This window comes from Centropristis striata, chromosome 3 (assembly GCF_030273125.1).
Source record: "Centropristis striata isolate RG_2023a ecotype Rhode Island chromosome 3, C.striata_1.0, whole genome shotgun sequence".
Taxonomy (NCBI): domain Eukaryota; kingdom Metazoa; phylum Chordata; class Actinopteri; order Perciformes; family Serranidae; genus Centropristis; species Centropristis striata.
In genome coordinates, this window is record NC_081519.1 from 15,397,454 (window position 1) to 15,425,233 (window position 27,780).

The window sequence follows — 27,780 nt, forward strand, 5'->3', positions numbered from 1 at the left end:
TATTAATGTAATTGATTGTTACTGTACCATTAACAAACAATTACATTATAATTAATAGGCTACTTTATTAATCGTTTTGCTCTCATTATGAAAATGTTAACACCATATTAAGTATGTTAATGATTTTGAAATGATTCATATCTCTTTAAGAAATTGGTTGAAAACATTTTAAGATTATATGTGTTTAGCACTTTGTAAATGGTTAATAATTGGTTTATAAACCATCTATAAACATCAATTAGATGGTTATTGTAAAGTGTTACCAAAAAATGTTAAACTTGCTGATATACCTATTTAAAGAAAAGTCTACAGACATGCCAACATCAGCACAATAACAAGCTCACAATGACAATGCTAGCATACCAATATTTTGAAGGTATAGTGTTCATTTTGTTCACCATCTTAGTTTAACATGTTGCTTTAGCATGTTGCTACTTAGCCCAAATCAAACAGTACAGATGGGAATGCAGGCGATTAGTTCTGCAGGAATTTGACCTGATCATGCCACATGATAACAAGTTAAAGGAGAAATGTGTAGGATTAAGGGAGATCTATTGGCAGAAATGGAATCTAATACTCATGACTATGTTTTCATTAGTGTATAATCACTTTTGTTAGCTTGTTTGTTAGCCCTTCACATACCCACAAAGGACAAACCAAATGCCACTTCTTGGGAGGTTGTTAAAGTGAAGGCCAATGTAGTGTTTCCTACAATAGTTTGATTCACCAGATGTAGACTGTTAAAGCAAAGCAGTTCTATTTTAAGAAATTGCACATAACAAGCTGCTCCAGTGGTATAAAATGGTAAACAATTACTGTCGCCCCAGTGAGCGTTGTCTTTTCTCCACCTTGAAAGGTTGTGATTATCATGCATAATGTATTATGTAATCATTGTTTAATGTATTTTATTTGATAGGGACAATGCAGTTAGCATAGATACAGGACATGCATCTGATGTGCTGCATACAGAGATATAGCTTCAGCTAATTTTCAACTCCCGTCCCTAGTTGGGCTTTTACAACTACATACAAAATCACAATACTATAAAAATCCAATATACAATTACACCATCTACAAAATAGAATAAAATTACAAACAATTACAATATACATTTACCCTGAGAAAAAAATAAAATAAAAAATAAACCCTGTATAAATATAGCTTAGAGTTTAAAATCATCATAAATCTATACAACAATAAGGAGAAAAGAAAGAAATAACAGAAAAAGAAAGAAAAAAAAACTACTTAAGACTATAAGACTTTAAGAATGAATCATATTTCACAACAATAAGTTGCTGGGACAGACAAAGATCATTGACATGTTCATTTTTTGTCCATCAGAAAAATGCCATTTTCATGCCAGAATGATGTGGTTTGAAAAAAATGGGTCCAATATCTAAAATGATAACTCCAGTGGTCATAATCTGTGCTCACTTTAACTTCACCTCTTGGATGAAGCTTGGTTTAAACCAGCTATTGTTTGCATCTGTTACGTAGAATTCTCCCTTCCCTTCCGCCATCGCTGCATTGTGGCCATAGCTCCGCCCCGAGACACTTTTGATTGGTTAAAAGAAATACAAACCAGCAGGAGCATTTTTTCCCTATAGCAGCTGATAATTGGTGCGACCCGACTTCTCTCCAGTGCTGACACAGCGATATTGAGATGATTGAACACCCTCAGGGGACTGAGTGGAGGGTCATTCAGTTGGTTGTAATCTGCAACCTCACTGTTTGAAGCCACTAAATCCAACACACTGGTCCTTTAAGTCAGTAGTTCTCAACCTTTTTGAGTTGAGACCCCCAATTTAACATGCATGTTGTCCGCGACCCCCGCTCACTGAACACAATCTCACACGCACAGTTCAGATCACCCAAAAAATAACCAAAATGACCAAAAAAGACACAAATTGACCACAAAATGATCAAAAAGTACATAAAATGAACGAAAAAAGCCAGAAAATGGCCAGAAAAGACACAAAATGACCAAAAAAATAGACACAAATTGACCAAAAAAGACACAAAATGACCAAAAAGGATACAAAATGACTAAAAAAAGACACAAAATGACTAAAAAAAGGAAACAAAATGACCAAAAAATACACAAATTGACCACAAAATGACCCAAAATGACCAAAAAAGACACAAAATTACAAAAAAACCCCACACAAAATGACCAAAAAAAGACATGAAATGACCAAAAAGACTAAAACACATTAACACATGAATACTTTAACACAGTGGAGACAGAGCTGACTTCCAAAATGATTTGGCGACCCCCAGAAATCATCCCCAAGGTTGAGAATAGCTGCTTTAAGTTATCATCAAAGGGGGAAAAATGTCTTTAAAATTTCATGACAATCTATCCGCCAGTTGTTGAGATATTTCAGTCTGGAACACAGTGGTGAACCAACTGGCACTTCCATCCATTTAGCGTCCTGTTAGCGTGGCTGAATATATGGGGACTGTCAGCACCACTTGCTTCCATTAAGTAGAAGTCAGACACACATTTAAGCTTCAGGACTCCCCTGCTTGTGATTCATTGTTCATACATACAGTATATATATATATATATATATATATTTAGTTTTTTATTGAAATTCAAGCAGTTCACGTCAAATGAACAGCTTGAAAGGGTACAAAGGTAAGTGGTGAACTGCCAGAGGTAAATAAAAAAAGGTAAGCTTAACCAAAACTGAAAAATAATGTACATTTCAGAATTATACAAGTAGGCCTTTTTCAGGGAACAAGAAATGGGTTAACAACTTAACTCTATGGAGTCTTGGGCTATTTTGTCCATTTTTTAATTCTTTTTATGTCTTTGTAAGTCATTTTGTGTCTTTTTTTTTTTGTCATTTTGTGTCTTTTTTTGTAATTTTGTGTCTTTTTTTGGTCATTTTGTGTCTTTTTTTTTTGTCATTTTGTGTCTTTTTTTGTCATTTTGTGTCTTTTTTTGGTCATTTTGTGTCTTTTTTTAGTCCTTTAGTCCAACATAAAATGTGATTTTGAATCTTTTTTTACTTTCAAAACACTATCATGCTCAATCAAGAATTTTAAATGTTGCAAATGTGCATTAATTTCAGAGTAGACTGAGACATTAAACTGCATCATTTTCAATTAAATTCTGGAAAAGTTGGTGTGTTCTAAAACTTTTGACCAGTAGTGTATATATATATATATATTTTTGACTCTGCTGTTTGGGACAACTACTAAAACTCTAATTCAAATTAATCAAATTAATTAGATTTCTCACCAAGCCCTATATTTCCGTTTTATCTACCACAGGCTGCCACAGCTGGGTCGCTGCCAGAGACTCAAACACACACAAGAGGTCACTTTGCAGTTTATTACGATAAATCTCATTACGTTTGTACATCCATACAGAAATTGCGACATAATATTGGTTTGTGTAAACAACTTCGGACTGAAGCATCAGTCAAAAACAAAAAAAAGATAAAGAAAACAGCACGGGCTACACTAAAGAATGAATAAATTACAGGGTGCATGTGAAGCGTTGTCCCAAACATCTTTTTCCTGTCACCTTGTTGGCAGAGAAGCGGGGCCGGCAGTTCCAAGCTGGAGGATAGAGACTCTGCATAGAGGATTCATAACTATTTATGTCATAAACACTTAACGCTAGAAGTTGATCTAAACCATGTGGAGATGAGAATGTACATTTATTACAGCATATATTAAGGCGTTCAAGATGAATGTGCTTGATGGTGCAGAGCCCCTATTCTACAGAGTTTCTGGTCAGTTTGTAAAGTGTGAGAGGTTCATCAATATCAAATAAATAATACCAGAGAAGGAATATTAATGCAATAATCTGTCCAGGATTCAAGGAACTGTTTGTAATTGGCATATTGCAGATGATGAACAAACAATTGGTCAGCCATTTGCACATTCACTGAAATTCACTGAAGCTTTTTGACAGCAAAGATTTTGGCAGTGTTCATTGGTACAGTAGTTATGGTAACTACACTGACTTTGCAGTGACTGAGTGAACTACGCCACAAGAAAATAAACCGTTCAAGTGTTTGATACTGTTTTATATTATTTCCATAAACTATGAGGATCCTTAGAAAAATATTTCATTTAATGCAGCATTGGACTTATACAAAATTAAACAAATAGCACAAGAAGAAGATTAATCTGTCTTTTTTTTCCACTTTTAATGTATCGCTACTCGACTGAAAGACTTTCTCCATCTGTCATTTATTATTACCAGAGTAGATTTTTTAGAAGTGGTACAACTGTGTCTCATCTGTATACTTTTATACTATATAATCTTTATATATTTCTCTTAATACTGAGAATATGATTCTGTTACTCTCTGAGCTTTGTTGACACCCTGAGGATAATTCTTTTGCCAACAAAAGTAGTTCAATAATTTCAAATATCTGATTTTTTTTTTGATTTTTTAAATTTTGCTTCATCTTGAATATATGCTGACTCTTATTTAACTTTGTGTCAGATTTTAAAGGTTTAATTTGTCCTCTAAAGTGATTAAAGTGAGCTGGTGTCCTATAGTGAAACATACTGAAAATAAAACTATGTAGGAGTTGAAAACACCTATTAGAAACAGAAAGGATTTTTGAAAGTGAAATTTTTCGATGTGACGTGTTTTCGAAACCATATTACAATCATTGTCTTTGTATAATATATAGATAATATATAGATACTTATACAAAACTTATATTCTAAAGGTGGCATGCTTGAGCAGGCAGTGAGGAGAAGAGAGACAAGGCTCCTTTCTTATGTTTTAAATGCTTTCACTTTGACTATGTGGAGATACAGTTTGTAGCAGAGAGGCCTCAAACAAATCACATGTGGACTTAAAAATTTGCATGACTGAATGAGAATTATTAAATGAACAGTGACTGGCAAATGAAGGTAAATAGATCAGATATGCAGCATTTTGGGGGAAATAAACAAAACAGAGTGGAAGAGTTCTCTTTCCTTTCTCTTTTCTTCTCTTCTTCTCCTCCTCCAGTGCTTTGCTTTCTCTCTTCTCTTCGCCTTGTTCCTCTGCTCCCCAACCAACACATGCTCCCCACAATCTTCTATCTTCCATCTCCTCTCCTCTCCTCTCCTCTCCTCTCCTCTCCTCTCCTCTCCTCTCCTCTCCTCTCCTCCAGGCCTTCATATGCGGTCATCATCTATCATCTCAAACAGGGCCTGCAGCAGCCGGTCGTCTCTGTGCCTGTACGGCTTGGTGCTGTAGAAGCCGTCGCTGTAGTCGCTGTAGACGCTGTCCTCGGGGCCGCGGTACTTGTTGATCAAGTCCAGAGCCTGGTACAACGTCTGAGGGGGGAGTCTTGTCGCGGGAGGAGAGACGCTCCGGCTCGGCTGCTGCTTCCTCCAGTCCCTGGATTCGGACTGGGGCCGCCGCAGGGCCGGGGTCTGCCTGTTGAAGGCCGTCTGCAGGAGACGCAGCAGGGCCAGGGAAGGGGAGTAGGCTGGGTTTGAGGGTTTTTTGGGCTCCTTCTGTGGGTTGGAAGGAGCAGACTCAGTCTTTGGAGGTGGTTTGGCCTGCGTGGGCTCCTGTGTCACCAGACAGACAGAGAGGAGACAGGTTATTGGTGTGTGTTGATTCACAGAGCGTGCATCTAAAGATAGACAACATAACCATGTTTTATTGTTTATTTTGGAATCATATTGCAGTTTTATAATATGTATTAAAAAAAAATCAATGCAGCCCTGGAGCACCTGGACAGTGACCAATTTTTTTATTTTATTGAGTTGGCTCTGTAGATCAGCACAATGCATCTATAATTATATAATGACAATACAAAATGCTACAATTTATACACTGTCATGCCCATTGTTGTAATTCAGATGTCCTAGAGAGCACATAATAAATAGCTTTAAATATTAATATGCAATTATATCACTGTGCATGCTAACACCACATCATACAGTACAGGCCAAAAGTTTGGACACACCTTCTCATTCAATGCGTTTCCTTTATTTTCATGACTATTGACATTGTAAATTCATCAAAACTATTAATGAACACATGTGGAATTATGTACTTAACTAAAAAGTGTGAAATAACTGAAAACACGTCTTATATTCTAGTAAGCAAAGGGTGGTTACTTTGAGGAATCTAAAATACAAGACATGTTTTCAGTTATTTCACACTTTTTTTGTTAAGTACATAATTCCAGATGTGTTCATTCATAGTTTTGATGCCTTCAGTGAGAATCTACAATGTAAATAGTCATGGAAATAAAGAAAACGCATTGAATGAGATGGGTGTGTCCAAACTTTTGGCCTGTACTGTATATGGAAAGTTATTATTTACAATAATCGGTCACATTTGTTCTGAGATTGAAATAATTTCAAATTATTCCATTATGATTTCTAGCACAAATCTTGAGATGAAATAATTTGTATATCAGACCCAATGTTCATGCCATGTCTTATCAACCTAAAATATTCATCCAACTACATAAAGGCCCTTCTGTATGATTATGTCTGTATATTATATTTGAGTTTAGTTTTCGTAATTATGTGCTAGTGGAAGTCATATTAGTCATTATTCTGGTCAAAAGGTTGCAAGCACACTTATCAGTGATGTCACAGACACGTGAGCAATTAAATTTGTTCGGGTCACCAAAAATATAAAAAATACCTGCGAAACTAACACTCCATACTTTGTTATCATGCTAAGTGGCAATGTTAGCATGCTAACAATGCTAGCCTAGAATGGTGAAGATGTTGATCGTTTACGTTATAATGGTCAATTTGATCATGCTAGCATGCTGTACATTAGCATTTAGGTTAAAGCGGCGCTCTTAGTCTCGTTATACAGCTCACTTAACCCTCTATGGTACGGTGTTGCCCTCAGGCAACATACCCATTTTTGGCCTGTCAAATTTCTACAATGCATGTTTTTGAGTGATGCGATAATTTAAAAAAGAGAGAAGAGTATAGGGAACCAATAGCAAAGCTTTAATTTGTCACATGACCTCCAGGAGGCCATATTGAAACCCTATTTTGCAGATCTTTTCAAAGGAAACAGCTTTGTCATTTTGCACCACAAAAAATCACTCAAAACGTCATTTCCTGGACCCTTTACATCTGGAAAAAAAAATCCTACTTTTAGGTGTGTAAACTTTAATTTTTGATAGTTTCATACACTTTAAAGACATTCATTTCAATGGGTTGCATTCAGACAAGAAACCGGTTAAAAAAGTTCCTTTTATAATGTTTTTAAATTTAAAATGTTTTGTATTGTACCAAGTTGAAGCTACTGAATCTTTTACACATGTTTATTAAATAAGTTATGTTAAAATTAATTTTAAAAAACTTTCTTTTTCACTTGTGCTCCGTTATGGTAGAATGTTGCCTATGGGCCTATATATATATATATATATATATATATATAAACATTTCTTCAGATTATGTTAATTTAATCTATTTGAAGAAAAAAATATAGACACTCCAAACATTTTTGTTTCCTAACTGGCATCATAAAGCGTACCATAGAGGGTTAACAAGTGTACAAGGGGTCATTCCTATGTGCTCTACACATACATTTCCCCCAGCTCTGGATTCACTAACTATGACATGGACTACGGTTCGGATTAGTTTGGGGGGACATTGCACTGGCACAGGTCTGTTAATCTTATCCTGTTTGGAAACGGCAATAGCAAATTACTATTGCTCTCCTAACCATAAAACGTTTCCTAGACTAAGATTTGGAAATAGGTCCAGGGCCAGATTAAGATGAAAGAAAGATTGTAAAAACACTCTTGTGTATATTTAGCATTGCTACATTCAGCTTTTAAAGTTATGGGTCTAATTTTACATGACACTCATATGCTAATATGACACAACATATACTCACACAATCCTTTCCTCTACTTCTAAACCAGGTCTTTATGTTAACCCTCTATGGTACGCATTATGATGCCAGTTAGGAAAAAATGTTTGGGGTGTTTTTTTTGTCTTAAAATAGACTAAATAAACACAATGAAGATGAACATGAAGAAATTTATAATTCTTTTTTTTTTTGGAAGTTTTTGGGGGTTTGTGCCCGTAGGCAACATTGTACCATAACGGTGCACAAGTGAAAAAGAACGTTTTTACAATTTTACACGTGTAAAAAAAAATTATTTTTTTTACACGTGTAAAAGATTCAGTAATTTCAACAGGGTACATACATAACATTTTAAATTTAAAAAAAATTATAAAAGGGACTTTTTTAAACCGGTTTCTTGTCCTTAGGCAACATTGTACAATTGAACCAACGACCCATTGAAATGAATGTCTTGAACACTTTAAGTGTATGAAACTATCAAAAATGAAGTTTTACTCACCTATAAGTAGGAATATATTTTTTTCCAGATAGAAAAGGGAAGGAAATTATGTTTTGAGTTATTTTTTTGTGGCGCAAAATGGCAAAGGTGTTTTTTTCTTTGGAAAAGTCTGCAAAATAGGGTTTCAATATGACCTCTGGGAGGTCATGTGACAAATTAAAGCATTGCTATTGGTTCCCTATACTCTTCCCTCTTTTTTAAAGTATCGCATCACTCAAAAACATGCATTGTAGAAATCTGACAGGCCAAAAATGGGTATGTTGCCTGAGGGCAACACCGTACCATAGAGGGTTAAATTTGATGCCTTGTCCTCACCTCTATCATGTCATCCATGCGTTCCACACCACGGCGGTCATTCTGCACAGCGTTGTAGGGAATGTACACTCTCTGTTTCTTCATGTGCTCAGGCTTCTCTGACGTCCCATGAAGAATCAGCTTCCAGTTCAAAATCCGCCCCTCGTTCTGCATACGACCAGACTGTGAAGGGAAATAATGTTGGTTAGATCTCAGGAAGAACCGACAGCAGCCTCATAGAAACCACACTCAAAAAAAGCAAACTGGGTGTCTGTCACCTAATCCTTAGTCTAACATGTAGCTTCTACTATATAAAATTATGTTTTGTGGTTAAACAGTTTTAAAACATGTAATTTTAGCATAACATGCAATAATCTAAAATTTACAAGAATAATTATTGTTAAAACAACCTAATTCTAATGGGCTAAGATTTCAAATCAATTCTGCTTACAAGTCCAGAGCAGTAGGTGGCAGTCATGTGCACATTCCTAATTAGAAATTATTATTTTTTGGCCATTTTCAAGGGTTTATTGATAGTGAGAGACAGTGTGAAGGGGGGAGACAGATGGGAAGAACCCGGGCTTCTACCCTATTAAATTAAGTAACTCTTAATAATATCATACAAGTTTAAATGGCCCAATAAAATTACGTTAGTATGTTACAATTACCCTTACAAATCTAGTTAGACTGACCCCTGGTAATTAATTAACAGTAACGCAAATACATCATATTTACATTTTGTCGCTCAACAAAATTGTTTCTCGCTAAACTAAAGCATTTTATTAAGGTGGAAATTATTTCCATAATTTTATTACGTTCTGGGAACAAGTTATTTTTTTGAGTGCAGCCAAATGTGCTTTTCATCTAATATGTGTGCAACTCACAGTATCTGTGATCTTTAGGGTCCATGTACCAGCAGGATCTTCGCCCCATGTATGGACAGACATGAAGTCCCAGTTTCTGAAGCCGTTAGATGATGTGTCCCTTTCTCGCTCGGCCAGCAGCACTGTACTGGTGCCTAAGGGAAAATCCAAACAGAGAGATCAGCTAAGAACTTTTTTTACTTTGATGTGTGTTTATGTACACTACCGGTCAAAAGTTTTAGAACACACCAACTTTTCCAGAATTTAATTGAAAATGATGCAGTTTAATGTCTCAGTGTACTCTGAAATTAATGCACATTTGCAACATTTAAAATTCTTTATTGAGCATGATAGTGTTTTGAAAGTAAAAAAAGATTCAAAATCACATTTTATGTTGAACTAAAGGACTAAAAAAAGACACAAAATGACTAAAAAAAAGACACAAAATGACTTACAAAGACATGAAAAGAATTCAAAAATGGACAAAATAGCCCAAGACTCCATAGAGTTAAGTTGTTAACCCATTTCTTGTTCCCTGAAAAAGGTCTCCTTGTATAATTCTGAAATGTACATTATTTTTCAGTTTTGGTTAAGCTTACCTTTTTTCATTTACCTCTGGCAGTTCACCACTTACCTTCGTGCTCTTTCAAGCTGTTCTTTTGACTTGAACTGCTTGAATTTCAATAAAAAATGGAAAAATTGGGGTGTTCTAAAACTTTTGACCAGTAGTGTATGTGTGTGTGCATGTCGCTTACCAGAAGGTGAGGTGAGTGTTATGTGCAAGTCTCCTCTCCTTGTGTATTCGATGCTGGCCTCCACCTGCACGTGCTCCAGTGAGCCGACTGCGTTCTCCTGGCCCGCACAGGCTTTGGTTGGAATCTCTATAGTGATCTCCCCTGCTGCTTTCAGCTCCCTGTGGGATGCATTAAAATAGCAGGAATGAGACACACAAACATCTTTCCCTGTGGTTCCCTGACATGTTGTCATTAATGTTTGTAGACCCAGAGCAGCAGGGAGGGAGAAACCATACTACTGCCGCACACTTTACATATCGTTAGCCTCATAGCATATTTGCCTAAGTCATATTTTAACGTTTTCGGGAAACAAGAAAATACACAATTTTTAGTAAGCCCATTGGTATTCTTAATTGATATTGTAACAGTAAGTTCAAATAGAAGTGTGAACAAGTTTGCATAAAAAATTAAACACATCAATTTCATAACAGATAAAAGTGACTTAGGCAGAATATGCCCTGACTAAGGCAATTTTTCTCTTACATATAAATAATGTAGTTTGGTTTATATGTAGCCGCAAAAATGCCTAAGTCAAAGAGATGACTAAGGCAGAAAGTGATTTTGGACTCTAACAAGTGTTCTGATAGGGAGAACATATGCAATAAGGCAGAAAGACACAGCAGTAGTAGGAGAGTAAAGTTAGGCAGATATCACAATTTGGCCAAAAAATTACTTAGGCAATTATGCTATGAGGCTAAAGATATTATTGTGTGACAGCGCAATGACATACCAAGTTTTGGAAAGTATTCCACACATGACAAGCGTGCATAGGATGCATGGGCAGATTTGGTCATTCATTTGCAAAAACAGTTAATCCCCATCCCTCCCAGACATGAATGAAAGGATTTCCGTGTTCAAGCTGGCATAAAGCTGGAGGGGGTTGTAGACCACTAAGCATTGACGGAAATGTAGAGCCAAATCCTCAGGATTAGACGGGGATGTAGAAAGGTAATGGGGAAACTGGTTGTTGGTGCTATTGAATCTCATAATCCAAAGCAAATTGCAAAATGGACACTTAAGGAAATACAGAGCTCCATAGGAAGCTGTCTACCGGTGGATCAATGTGAAATCAAAAGCTTGTTTTAAGACAGGTGTGTCAAACTCTGGCCCGCGGGCCAAATTTGGCCCGCAGTGTCATTTTATTTGGCCCTCGAGGCAATACCAAATTATTATCTTATTATTGTACTATAAAAGCCGGCCCCGCAGCGCATTTACAGCTAATACTACAAATCCCACAATGCCCTGCTGTTGTTTTGGCGCGTCAATCAGGACAGGACTCAGAAACGCTCCTCTGTGACAGTCGTCATAGCAACCTCAAGCTACAGCTGTCTCCCAGCTACCCCTTCCCAAAAATGGCGAAAAGAAAGGCAGAATTTATGAACCTGTTGAAAAAGTTTATTTTGATATTTAAATCAGAAGGATGCAAATAGAAAAGAGGCATACTATTTTTATTTATTTTTTATTTAATAAATTAATGACATTGATGTGTTTTTTATTTGAAATTTGATTTTGCATGTCTGCACTATTTAGTTATATATTGTATGTTTATAAGCGTTGCTGGTTCCATATTTAATGTTAAAGCAAAACATGTTTGGTATATATTAAAAGGTTTATTTGTTCAATGTTGGCCCGCGATTTTATTCAAGTTTTAAATTTTGGCCCATTGTGTATTTGAGTTTGACACCCCTGTTTTAAGGACATCGCAGCCAAGCATTAGCCCTCGGTCTTCTTGGGTCATTAATCCGTATAGGAATTCATACTGCACATCTGTTGAGACAACAGAAGGGCGGGATTATTTGTTGGAGTTTCTGCCAGTGCTCTGCAGCTTTTGGATTTAGATATTTAATCCCATTGTTTAACAATTAGCATTTAGAGTTGATGATTGACCTCAAATGCTCTCAGCTGTCATTATGAAGAATCGTGATTTAGAAAAAAAAATGGTTTATTTTAATGACGCAGGGAGACCACCCAGGCTTAAGACTTGTTAACATCATGACTCCATTGAAAAGCAACAGATGTGTCTTTAATAACATCTGTTTGCTTTGTGGGACCAAAAATGTCAGGACAGAAGGAAATAAAGCCCTTTCTCTTCCTCTGAAATTACATACTCTGTCAAAATGTAGAAATGTTGTGTAGACTATAACAGTGAATTTTAAATGTAACCATGATTATCCACAAGTTACACCACAGTGGTGGATACTAATCAGCAAAATATACTTGAGATTAAAAATAGTAAAAGCACGTCATGCAGAAAAAAATCCCATGTGACTGTTACACTATTATCTATTATATCATTAGATTATTATTACTTGTGCTTTAATGTAAAAGCATCATTTTACTGTTGTAGTCTGCTAAATTGTAGCTTATCTTTAACCTTTCAACCAACAGTCCAGATCTAAAACACGGGAACACAGCACACATGCATATTTGTGAAGCTGTAACCATGTTTCCAACTGAAAAATGACTTAATGATTATCAAAATAACTGCCAATTATTATTTTTTTAAAGTAAAACGTCAAGTCAAGTCAAGTCAAAGTCAAGTCAAAGTTTATTTATAGAGCACATTTAAAAACAACCTCAGTTGGCCAAAGTGCTGTACAGTTATTAAAATAGAATAAATCATACACAACTGGGTATAAATAAAAACAATAAATAGAATAAAATACTAAAAACAGTAAAAACAATATAATAAAATAGAATAAAATAGTAATAAAAACTCAATCCAAAACAGATTTAGAGATACAAAAGACAAATTAAAGGGTAAAAAAGTAAAAAAGAAAGCCAAGGATTCTTGCCTAGCTGGGACTGAACGGCAAGGAGAATAAAAAGGTTTTTAATAATGTTTTAAAGTGCTCAACAGACTGTGCAGCTCTGACCTGGAGAGGTCGGCTGTTCCACAGCTTTGGGGCCGCCACAGAGAAGGCTCTGTCCCCACGAGTACAAAAAAAACCTGCACTATTTCCTTCTAAAAAGTAGTATCATAAAAGAAAAGACTCAAGTAAAGAAAAAGTACCTCTAATTTGTACTTAAATACAGTACTTGAGTAAATATACTTCACATTCCACCACTGCAACCCCATATATGAGGTATACACTGTACTGTGCAGGTTAGTGTTTCATTTAAAAATCAGTGGCCAAAAATCCATTGGCAGAACAACAAACAAAAATCAAAAGATAGACAAGCAGCTGTAAGACATTTACATACCTGGGCTGGAAAGAATCATCCCTGACGATGCATTGTGTCTTCTCAGGCACATGCTTCCACGTGGCGGGGTCAGCAAGGTCCACCAAGGCTTTGGCGTTGAGAAGGCCGAAGCCAAAACGGCTGTTGACCATCAGCCCAGCTCCGTTCCTCTTCCAGCCGGGGTTATTGGCCAAAGGATCAAACTCTGAGGTCCACACCACAATGTGCTGCAGGTCTCTCCAGGTGAGGTCTGGACTGAAGGAGGGAAGACAGACAGACAGACAGACAGACAGACGGGTCAAATGACATCAGACACATTTTGATTTTAAAACAAAATCACAGGTGTTTTATTTTTAGTATTACATACTTTTGTTCCAGTGCCAGTGCAAATATTCCAGCAGCCAGTGGGGCAGAGGCAGACGTTCCAGTGTGAGTCTGGGTGCACTCATTGTGCAGGTCAGCACTCGTCTAGAGCAAACAGACAATGAGAAACATAAAATAAAAAAAACACATTCAGGAAGAAAGATGACCTTGAATAACATGACAAATCTACTTAGTATTAATTGACAGGGTGCAGTGTAACATGTGACATAATATAACATTACATAACATAACATAACATAACATGTTAAATGAGATAGAATAGTATAATAAAAACGACATAATAAAATGACAGGACATGACATGACATAGCAGAGAATAGAATAGTATATAATAGCATAACACAAACTAATAAGATGACACAACACAACATAACATGACACAACACAACACAACACAACACAACACAACATAACATAACATGACATGACATAATAAAATGACAGGACATGACATGACATAGCAGAGAACAGAATAGTATATAATAGTATAATATCATAAAAGTGATCTGTTTCATTCTGAAGAGTCAGCTTTTTCGAAACCAACATGGCTCAGTTCAAAATTTTGTTTCAAAACAAAACTTCTCATCTCTTTGGATTGAGTTTTTATTACTATTTTATTCTATTTTATTCTATTGTTTTTACTGTTTTTAGTATTTTATTCTTTTTATTGTTTTTATTTATACCCAGTTGTGTATGATTTATTCTATTTTAATAACTGTACAGCACTTTGGTCAACTGAGGTTGTTTTTAAATGTGCTCTATAAGTAAACTTTGACTTGACTTGACTTGATTACACAAACTAATAACCAAGGTTATAATAGTTTGGGATTTTTCATTAGTTTAAGTTTTAATTTCGTCGTGAATTTTTGTTTTCAAATTCAGTTAGTTTTAGTTAGTTTTTAGAGTGAGTTTGCTAATTTTAGTTTAGTTTTTATTTTTTGAAAATGCTTAGTTTTAGTTTAGTTTTTATTAGTTTTAGTGTTAGTTTTAGTTGTTTTGTAATGGGTATGTGCCTTCATTTCCTTTGGTTTATCATCTCAGCCTCAATAAGGTTATTAACTCTTACAGGTTCCAGGTGTTTGGTATTTGGGTTGAAGTGTAAACATCCCAGTCTCAGTAAACATATTTACCATGTGTTCCTGCATGTTGAAATAGAAACACTGAATTATGAATGAAAAAAGTTGACAAAAACGAAAACTAAGGACATTTTCTCTATATTTTTAGTTAGTTTTAGTTAGTTTTGTTACCACACAATACAGTTTCAGTTAGTTATCGTTTTTTTTAAAAACTCTTGTTTTTATTTTTATTTCAGTTAACGAAAAGGTTTTTTCAATTCTAGTTTTCGTTATTTTGTTAGTTTTCGTTAACTATAATAACCTTGCTAATAAGATGACACAACATAACATGACACAACACAACATAACACAACACAACACAACGTAACGTAACGTAACGTAACGTAACGTAACGTAACGTAACGTAACGTAACGTAACGCCTGGATTCCACTGGATGCGTAACGACTCCGACAGGGGTCTGTCCGCAACAGCTGCGTATCTACGCAGTCCGTCAACACCCACCGGATCCGTCTGTGTCGGAGCTGTTGCGGACAGCAGAGTCCCGAGGACGCACGAGATCTCGCGAATTCACGCTTAATCAATTGATATAACTGGAAGATAATCAACATCTCCTCGTTAATGACTGGAGACAAATCCAGCGACTCCGTCTTAACGAACGCTAACGAGGTCGGCCAGCTTGTTAACAAGCCTTAGTGATCTCTGTTTGTTTACAACAAGCACCGGAGTGAGCGGTGTCAGTGGGGTGAAAAGACGAGTGACAACCTCGAACCTGTTGATTTCAGGTCTTTAAGTTATGAAATACGATCCGCCGTGAACCCGAGGTACTTTATTTTGAAAATATACCGGATGTTTTATTTTGTGTCTGTCTGTGCACGACTTCCTTTCCCGAATGATCTGTTCTGTGCTGAATTTATGCGCCGTGCTCCGTCGTCCGACAAAAATAGAAGCTCTGCACAAGTGTTGCGAGGGCTGTCGGATGGCCCTGCGTTGTCGGACTCATTACGCAGCGGATCTGCAGCCGGTGGAATCTCACACATTGATTATAATGGGTGCGTAACGGCTCCGACGACGGATCTGAAGCCGTTACGCATCCAGTGGAATCCAGGGGTAACGCAACGTAATGCAACGCAACGTAACGTAATAAAGTAGGTGCAGTTCCTTACAATCCTCTGGTCGGTGTAGTCTCCACTGCTGTATGCTGTAGCCAGAGTAGAGGAGCACTTCTCAGCGTACCAGGGGGACAGGCCCTGCTGGGAGGCACTGCTGATTGAGATGGTGTAGATGCTGTCTGTGTAGCCGTCACAGTCACAGTTATCGCCCTGGCGCCCACCGTTACCTGACGCCCAAACAAAGATAGAGCCTTTCCCACCACGGCCCTGCAGAGGACAAGACAGAGAGAGCTGAAGACGACAAGAAACACTGGACGTGTTGTATCAGATACGGCCTCCTTCGGGATGAAGACGCTCTCCAATGTGTCTTTGTTTACCCCGACAAGTTTAACAGCTGAATACATTGTCCTTATTGATTCTGTTCTATCTGATTCCCATCACTTCTACAGATAATAGCTCCCATTAGGAACTTCAGTCTGAGATCACACTAGCTGAATGTGAATAAAAACTGCCTCTCTTATCGTTTACCTTCTGGATACCATATTCAAATGCCTTCTGGGCGAGGCGGCCGGGGCCCTCTACTGTCTTGCCATCATCGTTGGGTCCCCAGCTGGCACTGTAGATGTCCACATGGTTTGGGTTGAACCCAATAGAGCTGGCCTCGATGGCATCAGTCACAATCCCATCCAGCATACGAATCCCTGAGCAGAGAGACGCAGGAATATTAGTGCATAGTTAACCTATTGGTTAACTCTATAAAGCCAAGTGTATCATATTTGATACATAAGTTTTTGAGACCTCTACATCATCAGTGTGATATTTTTTTCCTGAAAAACCTGATGAATACATGAATTGATGATTAAAAAAACTGAGCAACAAATTTCACAAAAATACCAGATGTAACAAAAAAGATTTGCTGGTTCCACTGGTGGATCTGTCATTGCTGCATGAAAACTTCACATCAGCAGATGTATGATGTATGATGATTTTGTATGTTTGAGGAAAATGTTAAAAGGAAAGATAAAAGTTTTATTTGGTTAAAAATATTAGGTTTTATATGATTATGTGAGTTCAAGAAAAGCAAATTGTGAGCAAAAAATTGCACAAAAAGACCTGATGTATCAAATATGATCCAAATTAAATTCATATATGAAAATTGATATTGAATTAAAAAAAATGTTAGCCGGTTCAACAAACACTCCAGTTTTGAAAATTTAGAATTTTCTGGCAATTATTTCACGGTTCAGGCTTTATAGGGTTTAACATCATGAACTGGTATTAAAGCTCATGAATATCATCAATATATGGCTACATCTTGGGGAGGAAGAAAACTTAAACTGATAAATTTTTTTAGGTGGCTAAAAAACAGCAATACAGTGTCAGTACTCCGGCCTGCTCCTGCAAATTGAGGGTGTGTCCACCACCATCTACTGTAGGTAACACACACACACACTCTATGGATACGAACCTCATACAATCCCGCTTAAAAAAGTCAGAACTATCCTTTAAGATGCACCCCGGCTCTTTAGATGTTGCAGTCCTAATATTGCAAACCCTTATTTGGGTGGTTTGGAGCTCAGTAATTAAGTCTATTATCAGTTTATTACTTTCTAATAACTATGAAATTTTAGGTGGAGGCTTTAAATAAGCCCATCTGGGTTATCCCCCTGCACTTTACATTATATGTTATCTTTGACATTTTATGTAATTCTAACTGTGCAAATAAATAAAACCTAAACCTAAATAAAACCTAAACCTAAAGTGACGTTATGCAATTATTTGATGTAAAAATCAGATCTCCAGCTTCCTTCCCTACTGGCTACAAATAAAATAAATAAACTCCAGGGATGTGTAGCTCTGGTATCTAATGGGAGAGCTTAAAACTAAAGTAGTTGATGCATCCTTTTTTGTTGCCTTAATGCATAATGTATGATGCATAAGCACACACCACATCCATCTTTATCTTATCAATTAGTAAAAATCATGAAATAAACCTCTTACCTCCAACCTTAGAGTTGTAAGCCACTCCAACACCACATTTATTGTTGTCTGCCTGCATAGCAATCTCTCCAGCACACCTTGTCCCATGTCTGTGAACAAATTAAATATAATATACATTTAATTGCAACCCTGATTACAATAAAGTTAGAATGCTGTGTAAAACACCATTGAAACACAAAGCATCAAATTCAGTACATATAATTTAGAAAGTCTATGTGCTATATTCAACTGAATACAAATCATTGCATTATGTTTTTATTATGTTTTTCACAGCAGCCCACCTTTTTTGAATCAGGGTTGTAAAACATTCACTTGTGTTATAATCAGTAATCTTGCATAACTTCTACATCCATCAGGTTGAGCTGTATTATTGCACTGCAAAAAAGCCAACTTGTATTTTTTGGCCTAAAACAGTGATTTCATTTGGTAAAACTTGGAAATATAAATTACTGACATTTAGGGCAATAATGTTAGTTAGCACAACAAAGGAAGCCAGTTGTCTGCTCAAAAACAAGTTGGTTAGTTGTTGTTACTTATATATTTAAGTTGGGGTTCACAACAAGGGACAATAGTTCTGATAACTCTTATTTCTTTGTTTTGAAACGCGGGAAAGCGTTGAAATTCTGTTATTAGCGAAAGCTAGCGGCTAACTGATGCTAGCGGCTAACTGATGCTAGCGGCTAACCGATGCTAGTGGCTAACTGATGCTAGCGGCTAACTGATGCAAGCGGCTAACTGATGCTAGCGGCTAACTGATGCTAGCGGCGCTGCTTGTTACAGCTACAAGAGTAGCCATTAGCGTATCAATGCTAACTCAAAATTGTGGTCACAACATTAGCTGACATTTCATAGCGGCGTTACAATCGTGCCAGAGAAATTCAGAGTTGAGCAAACTCAAAAACAAAACTTAAAATATTTAGTTTAATTGTCCAACTTAAAATTTTATCGAAGTTTGTTGCCTTGTTGCCTTTCTTTTTTTGCAGTGTGGGTGTGATGTTACAATCACTGTACATATTTTTCATGTGCTGTTTCTGGCAAGAATTCCTCTGCATTGTGTTTCCCCAATGGTCATTTTAAGCTGTTACACATGCCCTCATTTTTATCTGATTACAAGAGGCCACTATGCTGTTTGAAAATATAACTTCTCTTGTAAAAAGGTCTTGTTTAGAGCAGAAAATATTGATTATAATGACAGGGTCAAGGAGGATCTCTGATTGTGTGGCTCTGTAATTCTTCAACTGTTGAGTACACTGATAACAAAGGAGCACAAGGTTGTTGGAGGAGTGAAGTGTGTGTGTGTGTGTGTGTGTGTGTGTGTGTTTGTTTGTGTATGTGTGACAGTTAGCAGAGGGTGAGTCATTAATTTCAGGTTTGGTCTGAGAAATGCTTGGAGAGGAAGATAAATCCTGAGCCTTGCAATCCTTTAGCAGGATCTGTGCCTACATATTTATTATCACAGAGATTAACCCTGTAATAACCAAGTCCAGACGATGTCACAGTATCACTTCTAAACATTTAACTCACTTGTTTTCATTGGTGGAGTCGTATCTGGGGAAAGGGTCGGGGTCGTTGTCGTTGAAGTCGTAGCTGGCTGCTGCGTCCTGTAAAGCCAACAGACAGAAAAGATCAGTGACGAAGGCTTCAAACGCGCATTTTCTGTCATGGAGACACATATGATAGGTGACAAGAAGAGAGGGTGATGTGTCCAAACAGTGAAACACATATTGAATGACTTCTTGTCAACAACTATCTTTTGAAACATTCAGATTGCTTGAAAATGGCATTTTCCCCTGAGGGTTGTGTTCTAGTTCGACAAACTGTTAAACTGTACGTGGGTTGGCAAGTCACGTCTCTCCTCTTTTTTATGTCTTTGAGCATCGTTTCCCTGCACTGTAAAATATGATTAAATGTACGAATTATGTTGTCATTAATGAGGAACTCAGAATGGATGCTTCCTTTCAGTTTCTGCTTCACACTAACAGATTTAATATCTGATTAATATCAGATGCCTGTGACTGTCGTCTTAGAATTACTGCTATTAAGTTATGCAAATGCACGCCGCTCATATGCCTTGATTGTTAAGGATGAGCGTCTCGGTTGATTGAGCCCCTTTGATGAATCAGCGTTAACTTAATTACAGTGGGAGTTGTTTCCATCAGCTCTGTTGTCATACATTATTTCTTCCCCTCCCGCCCTAAATCCTTTTCTTCCTCTTCCGTTCTTTTGCACAGACGAGGCAGCGGCTTCTGAGAGCAACAGCACTGTTTGAAACCAAACCACAGATGGGGCTTTTTAAGCCTTTTTAGAGTTCCTCTCAACTGGAGAAACCATGCCAGAATGAAACCTATTTGAAATCCCATTCAGTCACTCCCGCTTGTAATTATCTGCAACCCCTTTCAGACTGATAAAAAAACAAACAAATATTATCATATTCTGCTTTTCCTAAATGCTAGAAGTAGACTAGATAGTTAATTTGCATTGCAGCCAAAAGCTCCAATTGCATAAAAAAAAAGAAAATAGAAAGCTCTTTGGAAGGCAGACATTATCATATAGAAGATCTATTACTGTCTTTATGAACCGCCTTGTAAGGCGTCACCAGCAGCGTTGCTATGGCAACGGCAGACCCAGACGACGGAGGCTGTCTCCATGGAAACGGGTGTCTTACGTAGTTGGAGTAGATGTCTGTGTGGTTCCACTCCAGCCCGTCATCCAGGACTGTGATGACCACTCCTTTCCCTGTGATGCCTTTCTGCCACACGGGGATCACATGCAGGTCGAGCTTCGGCAGCGAGGAAGACGTCCTGGTGTCTTGCTGGAAGATAAAAGAAAAATAATTACACATTGTGTGTGTGTAAATTATCTCTGAGTGTCTATCTTATATGTGAAAAAGGTCAGCCAAAGTCCTCCAGCTCGCTCAGCCCGACCTTTACAGAAATTCACCACCTAATTTTCGGCCTGTTTGTAGCTTGAGTCCACTACAATGGCCACTTGTAGGCTGATTGCTACCGGAGGGTCATAACTATAGAGGCTTTAGTGAATCATTTTCCCCACAAGTTGCCTTTCAGTGCCTAGAGACGTGCTGTGTTTCAGCCCTCACTTCTATTGGCTCGACTCACATTCAATCCCCCTGTCGGATTATTTAGAAATCCATCTCCGAGGCTATAGAATATCACATGTAACGGGTGGAGGGAGGGGTGCTGAGCCTGTTTTAAATGGAAAATCAGCAGGCAGCGAGGGAGATTGAGCCTGCCTGCTTGGGGAAGAGTATGATTCAGAGCTGGAGACAAGCGAAGACTAAAAAAAGAACTTACTTTGCTCTTTCGCTCTTTGCGCATTATGCACAGACACTGCAGAACGCCACCCTAAGACATGACTCATCCCTATGATGTATCGCCCTTTTTCCCCCTCTCCTTGGCTCCCACTTTGACTCCTATCCTCTCACTAGCATCCTGTCTTTCTTTCTGAACAGCATCAATTCCAGATGACATTGAACAAAGCACAAATCTCGATGTAAATACTCGAGCAGATGTCACATTTTCACACAATGTGTTTCAATTGCAATTTGCTAGAGAGGATTTCACCCCCGACCAGCTCATATCTACAGCTTGCCTGTTTTGGTGTAACACCAAATGACTCACTTGTTGATGCTGGCAGCAGCTGAGGGGGCTCTCATTGGCCTGCCATGCATGAATTTTAATGGCACATACACACACAAACACACACAAACACAGCAGCTTATGCAAGTAGCTCTGCAGCTTTTGCATATAAAACAAGTGAGTGGACACACACGCCACAGCACAATGAGATCCCTCGATGCACAGTTAACACAGACTGACACTTGCACCGCAATGGACACCACTCTCTCTCTCTCTCTCTCTCTCTCTCTCTCTCTCTCTCTCTTTCTCTCTCTCTCTCTCTCTCTCTCATTTCAATTCAATTCAATTCAATTGGCTTTATTGGCATGACGTAACAATGTATATATTGCCAAAGCAAGCATCAGAAAAAAAGATAACAAGATAAGGAAAGCAATATTTACAATAAATTATTATAATTCTGTTATTCATTTTAAAAGAAAAGAAAAACTAATAACAATAAAAGAAAGCAATATTTACAATCATTGAATTACAATCAACATATAATTTATACAATCTAACTGTCCCAGCAAAAAAAGAAGAAAAAACAAAATAAAAAATAAAAACAAAACAACCAACAGCTGTCTCTCAGTGTGTGACAGGCAGAAACATAGACTGCTGCTAATCTAATCTACAGCTCTGTGACTCTTCCCCGAGGAGGAGCGGCAGTTTTTCCTCATCTGACCATTTTAAAAAACCTTTTTTGATGGATTCAAATTTTTGGAAATATGTTTCTCTAATTAGTTCATATTTTTTACATTTGATGAGGAAGTGTAGCTCTGTCTCAGGCTGACTGAGGCTGCAGTGGCAGTGGCATCTCTCTCTCTCTCTCTCTCTCTCTCTCACACACACACACACACACACACACACACACACACACACAACACACACACACACACACACACACACACACACCAGCCATGCAGGCAGGAGGAATTTCAATCCACAAGTATGAGTCACTCCCTGATTAAATTATCAGGCTCTCACTCAAGATAAAGACACTCATCCTGTTCTCGGGCCAGCTCACGCCTTCACTGCCAACGTCACTGTCTTCTAACCTCTGCCCCCTTTCCCTCATTATCATTTGTAAATACAAGAGGCAAGAAAATAACATCAGTGGCTGATGGAAAAAAAGCATTTTTTCCCCTTTGCAGCGTTTATTTCTACATAGCTTTGTCCTCACTGGACAGACACGGAGAATGAATCATGATGCTTTCGATGAACCATGGCGTGGCTCCTGCAGTGACACAGACACGAGCTGATGTGGAAATACACTAAGCGGCATGTTAAGGCCGATTCCATTAGTGCCATCATCCCTCATCGGCAAAAATGATTCATCTCAATTTGTTTTCTTATTCCCCACAAAGCGTGTGACTCATGTTCGGTTAGCACAGGTGCGGAGAAGTGGATGCTAATGTGAATCTCCCTCTCTTTTCCCAGAATGCACACACAGATACTGATGCAACACACATTTACATCCTCAATTCTCAGAATAGTCAATATGAAAATTTATCAGGCTGACGTGATTAACCCATTAGTCCCTGTGATGTGAAATGAAATATAATAGCAGAGATTATTCGTGTTGTTCCTGCAGATGATGGTGAATATGTTGTCACCTATTCTTAGGAGTTTTATGCATGGGTTTTGCATTGAGTTTTTGTTTTGTTTCAATCTTTTTGATTTACTAATTAGATTAAATTAGTGGTCATTGTCACATGTTAAATCAATAAATATATTAATGTAACATATATATTACAGGCACATTTGATCATACAGTACAGTCAGATATAATGATGTTTAGAATCTGAGACACTACAAGAGACACAATAAAGTATTTGGTATATCTGCAGTATGAACAGTGTAAAGAAAAAAATGTTAGTATGGAAATTTTTTTTTAAATACAACATCATTTTTTTTCAGATTGTTCAAAAATGCTCACTTTGACTATTGAAAAAGATCAAGATCAATAGATCAATTAGATTTGTTTGCTTTAGATCAAAAATAAATATTCTTTTCCTTTTCAGACTAAATATAATTTTTCGGCACAAATTTGTCATATATATATATATATATATGTATATATATATATATATGTATATATATATATATATATATATATATATGGGGAATATATATATTTTTAACATCTATTGTTACAGGGTTTTTTTTAAAATGGAGCAAAAAAATTAGTCGATTGATGGAATAAATAATGTGCAGATTAATGGATAATGAAAATAATTGTTTTATTTGGTATTTCCCCCCAAACACATCCAACCACTGTTATATATACTGCAGTGTGGATGATCTGTGGTCAATGGGACAGCCACTGACTTCATACTAAGCTTATGGATCAAAATCAGGAAAGATGTCTGTCAAAGCGGTAAATGTCGGGGTCAGCCTGCGGTCAGCAGGATAAAGTGAATGTGTTAGTAATGGATCTGGAAGAGGATGCACAGCTGTGACAATCTACTGTTCTCTGCTGCCACTTGGCTGCAACGGGCTAAAACATCCCATTCAGGGTAAATTGGGACTTAATGCACGGTGCTCTACTCTACTCCATCCTGCTGGATTATAGTCTCTCCACCCCTCTCATCTCCACATGGACTGTGTAACCAATTAAGCAAATGGCTCTTTTGGCTCGAGCCGCTTAATAGCATGCTATTGTTTCATTGTTTTTGTTTTAGTTTTACCTCTGTTGGTATTTCTACACATAATGCATGCATGAAAACGTACTCACACTGCCTCATGCCCGTAGAAATGCACACACACACACACACACACACACACACACACACACACACACACACACACACACACACACACACACACACACACACACACATTCTTGTACTTCTATCTTTGTGAGGACCTTCATTGGAACAGTGAATCCCCTTGCAAGGTTATAATAGTTTGGGATTTTTCATTAGTTTGAGTTTTAATTTCGTTGTGAATTTTTGTTTTCAAATTCAGTTAGTTTTAATTTAGTTTTTGAAATGCTTTAGTTTTAGTTTAGTTTAAATAGTTTTAGTTTTTTGTAATGGGGTATTTGTTGGGTGGGAGATTAAAAGAGGTCACAGTAAATTTTGCACTTATTTCCTTTGTCTTATCCATCTTCATTATGAATGAAAAAAGTTGACAAAGATGAAAACGAAGGACATTTTCACTATAATTTTAGTTAGTTTTGTAACCACAAAATACAGTGTCAGATAATTATAATTTTTTTTGCAACCCGAACCCTAAAACAAAGTCTTAAATCTCAAAAAAGCCTTTAAAGAAGTGAGGACCAGCCGAAATGTCCTTACTTTGCAAAAATGTCCTCACTCTGTTGGTTAAAAACGTGCTACGGTCCTCACTATGTAGGAAATACAAGAACACACGCACACACACACACACACACACACACACACACACGCACACAATGGCCTCCGAGCAGCATGAGGTCCTTGTGAGGACAGTGTGGAGCTGTCCAGCACTCACAGGGCTTCAGAGAGTCTCAGGGGGAAAAGAGCAGCTGCATGCAGACAGAAGGCTCAACCAGACACAACATATTACCAGCAGGCTGGATGTCAGGCTAAATCTGTGTTTTTTTTGGAGTTCAGTAAAGTACACAGTGTTTCAATATTTTCTAAAATATGTGCAGTCATTTTTGAACCAGAACTGAATTCATTTTTGAGCCACTTGTTGAATTTCTCATGTACTTTCTAAATCATAACTGAGGCAGGCTATCTTAATCTGTTGTGTGTGTGTTTGTGTGTTGTTTGAGACTCACCAGGTACCACTGCTGGTTCCACATGGGATCATCGAACAGCTTATCCACCGGGCAGTCCCTGCACTCCCTGAGGGATGCTCGCTTGTTGCGACGTTTCTCGTACTGCTGCTCTGCCCACAGCACCTGACAAGATGATTTTGTAATGAAACAAAAAGGATTATGCACAGAGCAGGACAAGGTAAAAAAAAAAAAAGCTATAAAAGTGGCCCACTCACTCGATCATCCTCTGACAGCTGTCTGGTTACATGGCTGGCGCTTCGTTTCATTCTGCTAGGATGATTGCGGTGTTTGAACAAGAAATGGTCTTCCAGGGCCCCGATCTGCAGAGAAGAAGGCATGAGACGGGTTGAATATTTTGATAGGAAATTACATATTACCAGCCATTTGGTGTCTGAGGCCGTAAAGGTCTACAAACATGATTATCTCTTACAAAAAGATTCAGGAATTCAGTTTTATGGGGAAGCAAGAAATGTTAAATTAAGAGAGTCAATGGTTTAATCACTACAGTGTTAGATTTCAATTTTGGCTCTTATTTGATCAATGCTGGGTGGTATTTCCTATTAAGTGGATGGCAAACTATCTAGTAGGTAATCAGATTTCTAGAAGACATATTTATAAGTTTATTTGCATTTGAAAATAAACAAATCCTCCATGTGTGGATTATTACAAGCATTTTTTTTTTAACTTAAAGTGTGTAATTTGCACATTAATGGCATAGATGGCCTGATGTTAAGAAGTGACATTTCTTAAATCCCACAATGTGTCCGTTCCATTTTTAAAGACATCTAACTTGTGTCGTTTTGGAGGCTGCTGCTTTTAATGTAAATCATAAATCGGACAGAAGTGTCTTCTAGATAAATGTAGTGTAATATAACTAAATGATGGTTGTGACAGCATACAGTGTGCCTCAGTATCCATGACAGCCGGGTTAATCAGTGACCGATGTTGTTCAGAGCTACAAGTTTCATAATAATGAGCCCTATGATTCAGAGTGAGACCCTAATGTGTTTGTATAGGAGAGGACAGCGTCTATAGGGAAATGAAAACCAGAGTTATCACAAGTGTAAACAGTGAGTCATGGGTTTATTAAATCCTCCTCCTTTGATATAACAGGTGCTGAAAATGTATTATGTGCTTTTTGGGCTATCATGAAAGCAACCAGTTCCCAGTCAAGCAAAGCAGAATAATTGGTGCAGCTACAGCCTGGCTCCACAGCTGATACTGTGGGCTGGAGGCTTCATTAACATTTCATGATTCATTTGGATTCAGGGCTGCTGTTAAATTACATGTTTGATATTAAAATGATACATGTTGAGGCCCCCAGTTTGCTTTGATATCACACCAATTCGTTTTAGAGTAATCATCAGCTTTTTTGTAGTCTGAGCTGAAGCCTACCTGTCGGACCAGTTTGTAGTCCAGCTCTTTGGCGATCGCCTCGGCAGCAGCCAGTCCGCCTGGGATCTCCACTGCCCACTCGTTCAGGTACTGTCTGTCTATGAAAGGAGACTCCAGCGACCGGGGAACCACGGAGAAGAGGACGGCGAAAACACAACACATCACCGCTGGACGACATCTCACTTCCATCTCAGAGCAAATTCAACCAGAGGAGAAAAAAATATATGTATATATGTACAAATAGCTTAGAGGCTCCAAAATATAAAAGCAGCCGAAAACTCTTAAATGTTTTGATGAGGAAATGTCCTTGTTTTATTCCTTAAGAAACAGCTGGCTGAGATGGAGGGAACGAGAAACTGCGCGTGAGGAGAGGAAATACTGGTGATGGGGAGGGCTGGCTTGTGTGTGTGTGTGTGTGTGTGTGTGGTCGCGATGGGGGGCGTGCACACGTCAGATTACGGGTGCTCTGACGTCAGTTTGGCGTCTACCTTCGGTAAAATGTGAGTTTAAATACCTGGGGGAGAAAGTGTGAACGGGAGGAGGGTGGGGAGCTAAAAATATCCCGCTGTTTGTCCCCGGAGGAGGAGGAGGAGGAGGAGACACAGGGAAGAAACACAACAATAAAATGAATCCTATTACAGTAATTTATGATTATTATTATGAGATGGTTCTACCGCATCCTCTATTCATGACCACTAAAGCTCCACTGCTCTTTGGCTGTCTGGTGCTAAAGCTAAAGGAAAATATTTACATCAATAATAATATATGAAACATACATAATACATATCTGTCTGTCTTCAGGCTCACGTGTCTCTCCACACCAGGAGAGAGAGAGAGAGAGAGAGAGAGAGAGAGAGAGAGAGAGAGAGAGAGAGAGGTTTCAGCACCGTGGTCAGCTCCTACATCTCACCACAGATTCTCATCAGGTGAAACTAAAACCAAATGTTGGGTTCGAA

At 37.8% G+C, this 27,780-nt stretch overlaps 1 protein-coding gene across 1 annotated transcript; it reads right to left on the reverse strand.

The window, feature by feature from the left end:
• Positions 1-3,328: 3,328 nt before the first annotated feature.
• pcsk1 (proprotein convertase subtilisin/kexin type 1) lies at positions 3,329-27,205 on the reverse strand. Its single transcript, XM_059328573.1, has 14 exons — positions 26,825-27,205; positions 25,645-25,749; positions 25,430-25,552; positions 20,694-20,840; positions 19,553-19,629; positions 18,029-18,117; positions 16,556-16,728; positions 16,082-16,294; positions 13,826-13,926; positions 13,480-13,713; positions 10,237-10,394; positions 9,503-9,636; positions 8,640-8,801; positions 3,329-5,541 (listed from the first exon to the last, which is right to left on the reverse strand). Exons 1-14 carry the CDS (start codon positions 27,011-27,013, stop codon positions 5,140-5,142), a joined length of 2,307 nt encoding a protein of 768 aa, XP_059184556.1. The 5' UTR covers positions 27,014-27,205; the 3' UTR covers positions 3,329-5,139.
• Between the last annotated feature and the right edge of the window lie 575 nt (positions 27,206-27,780).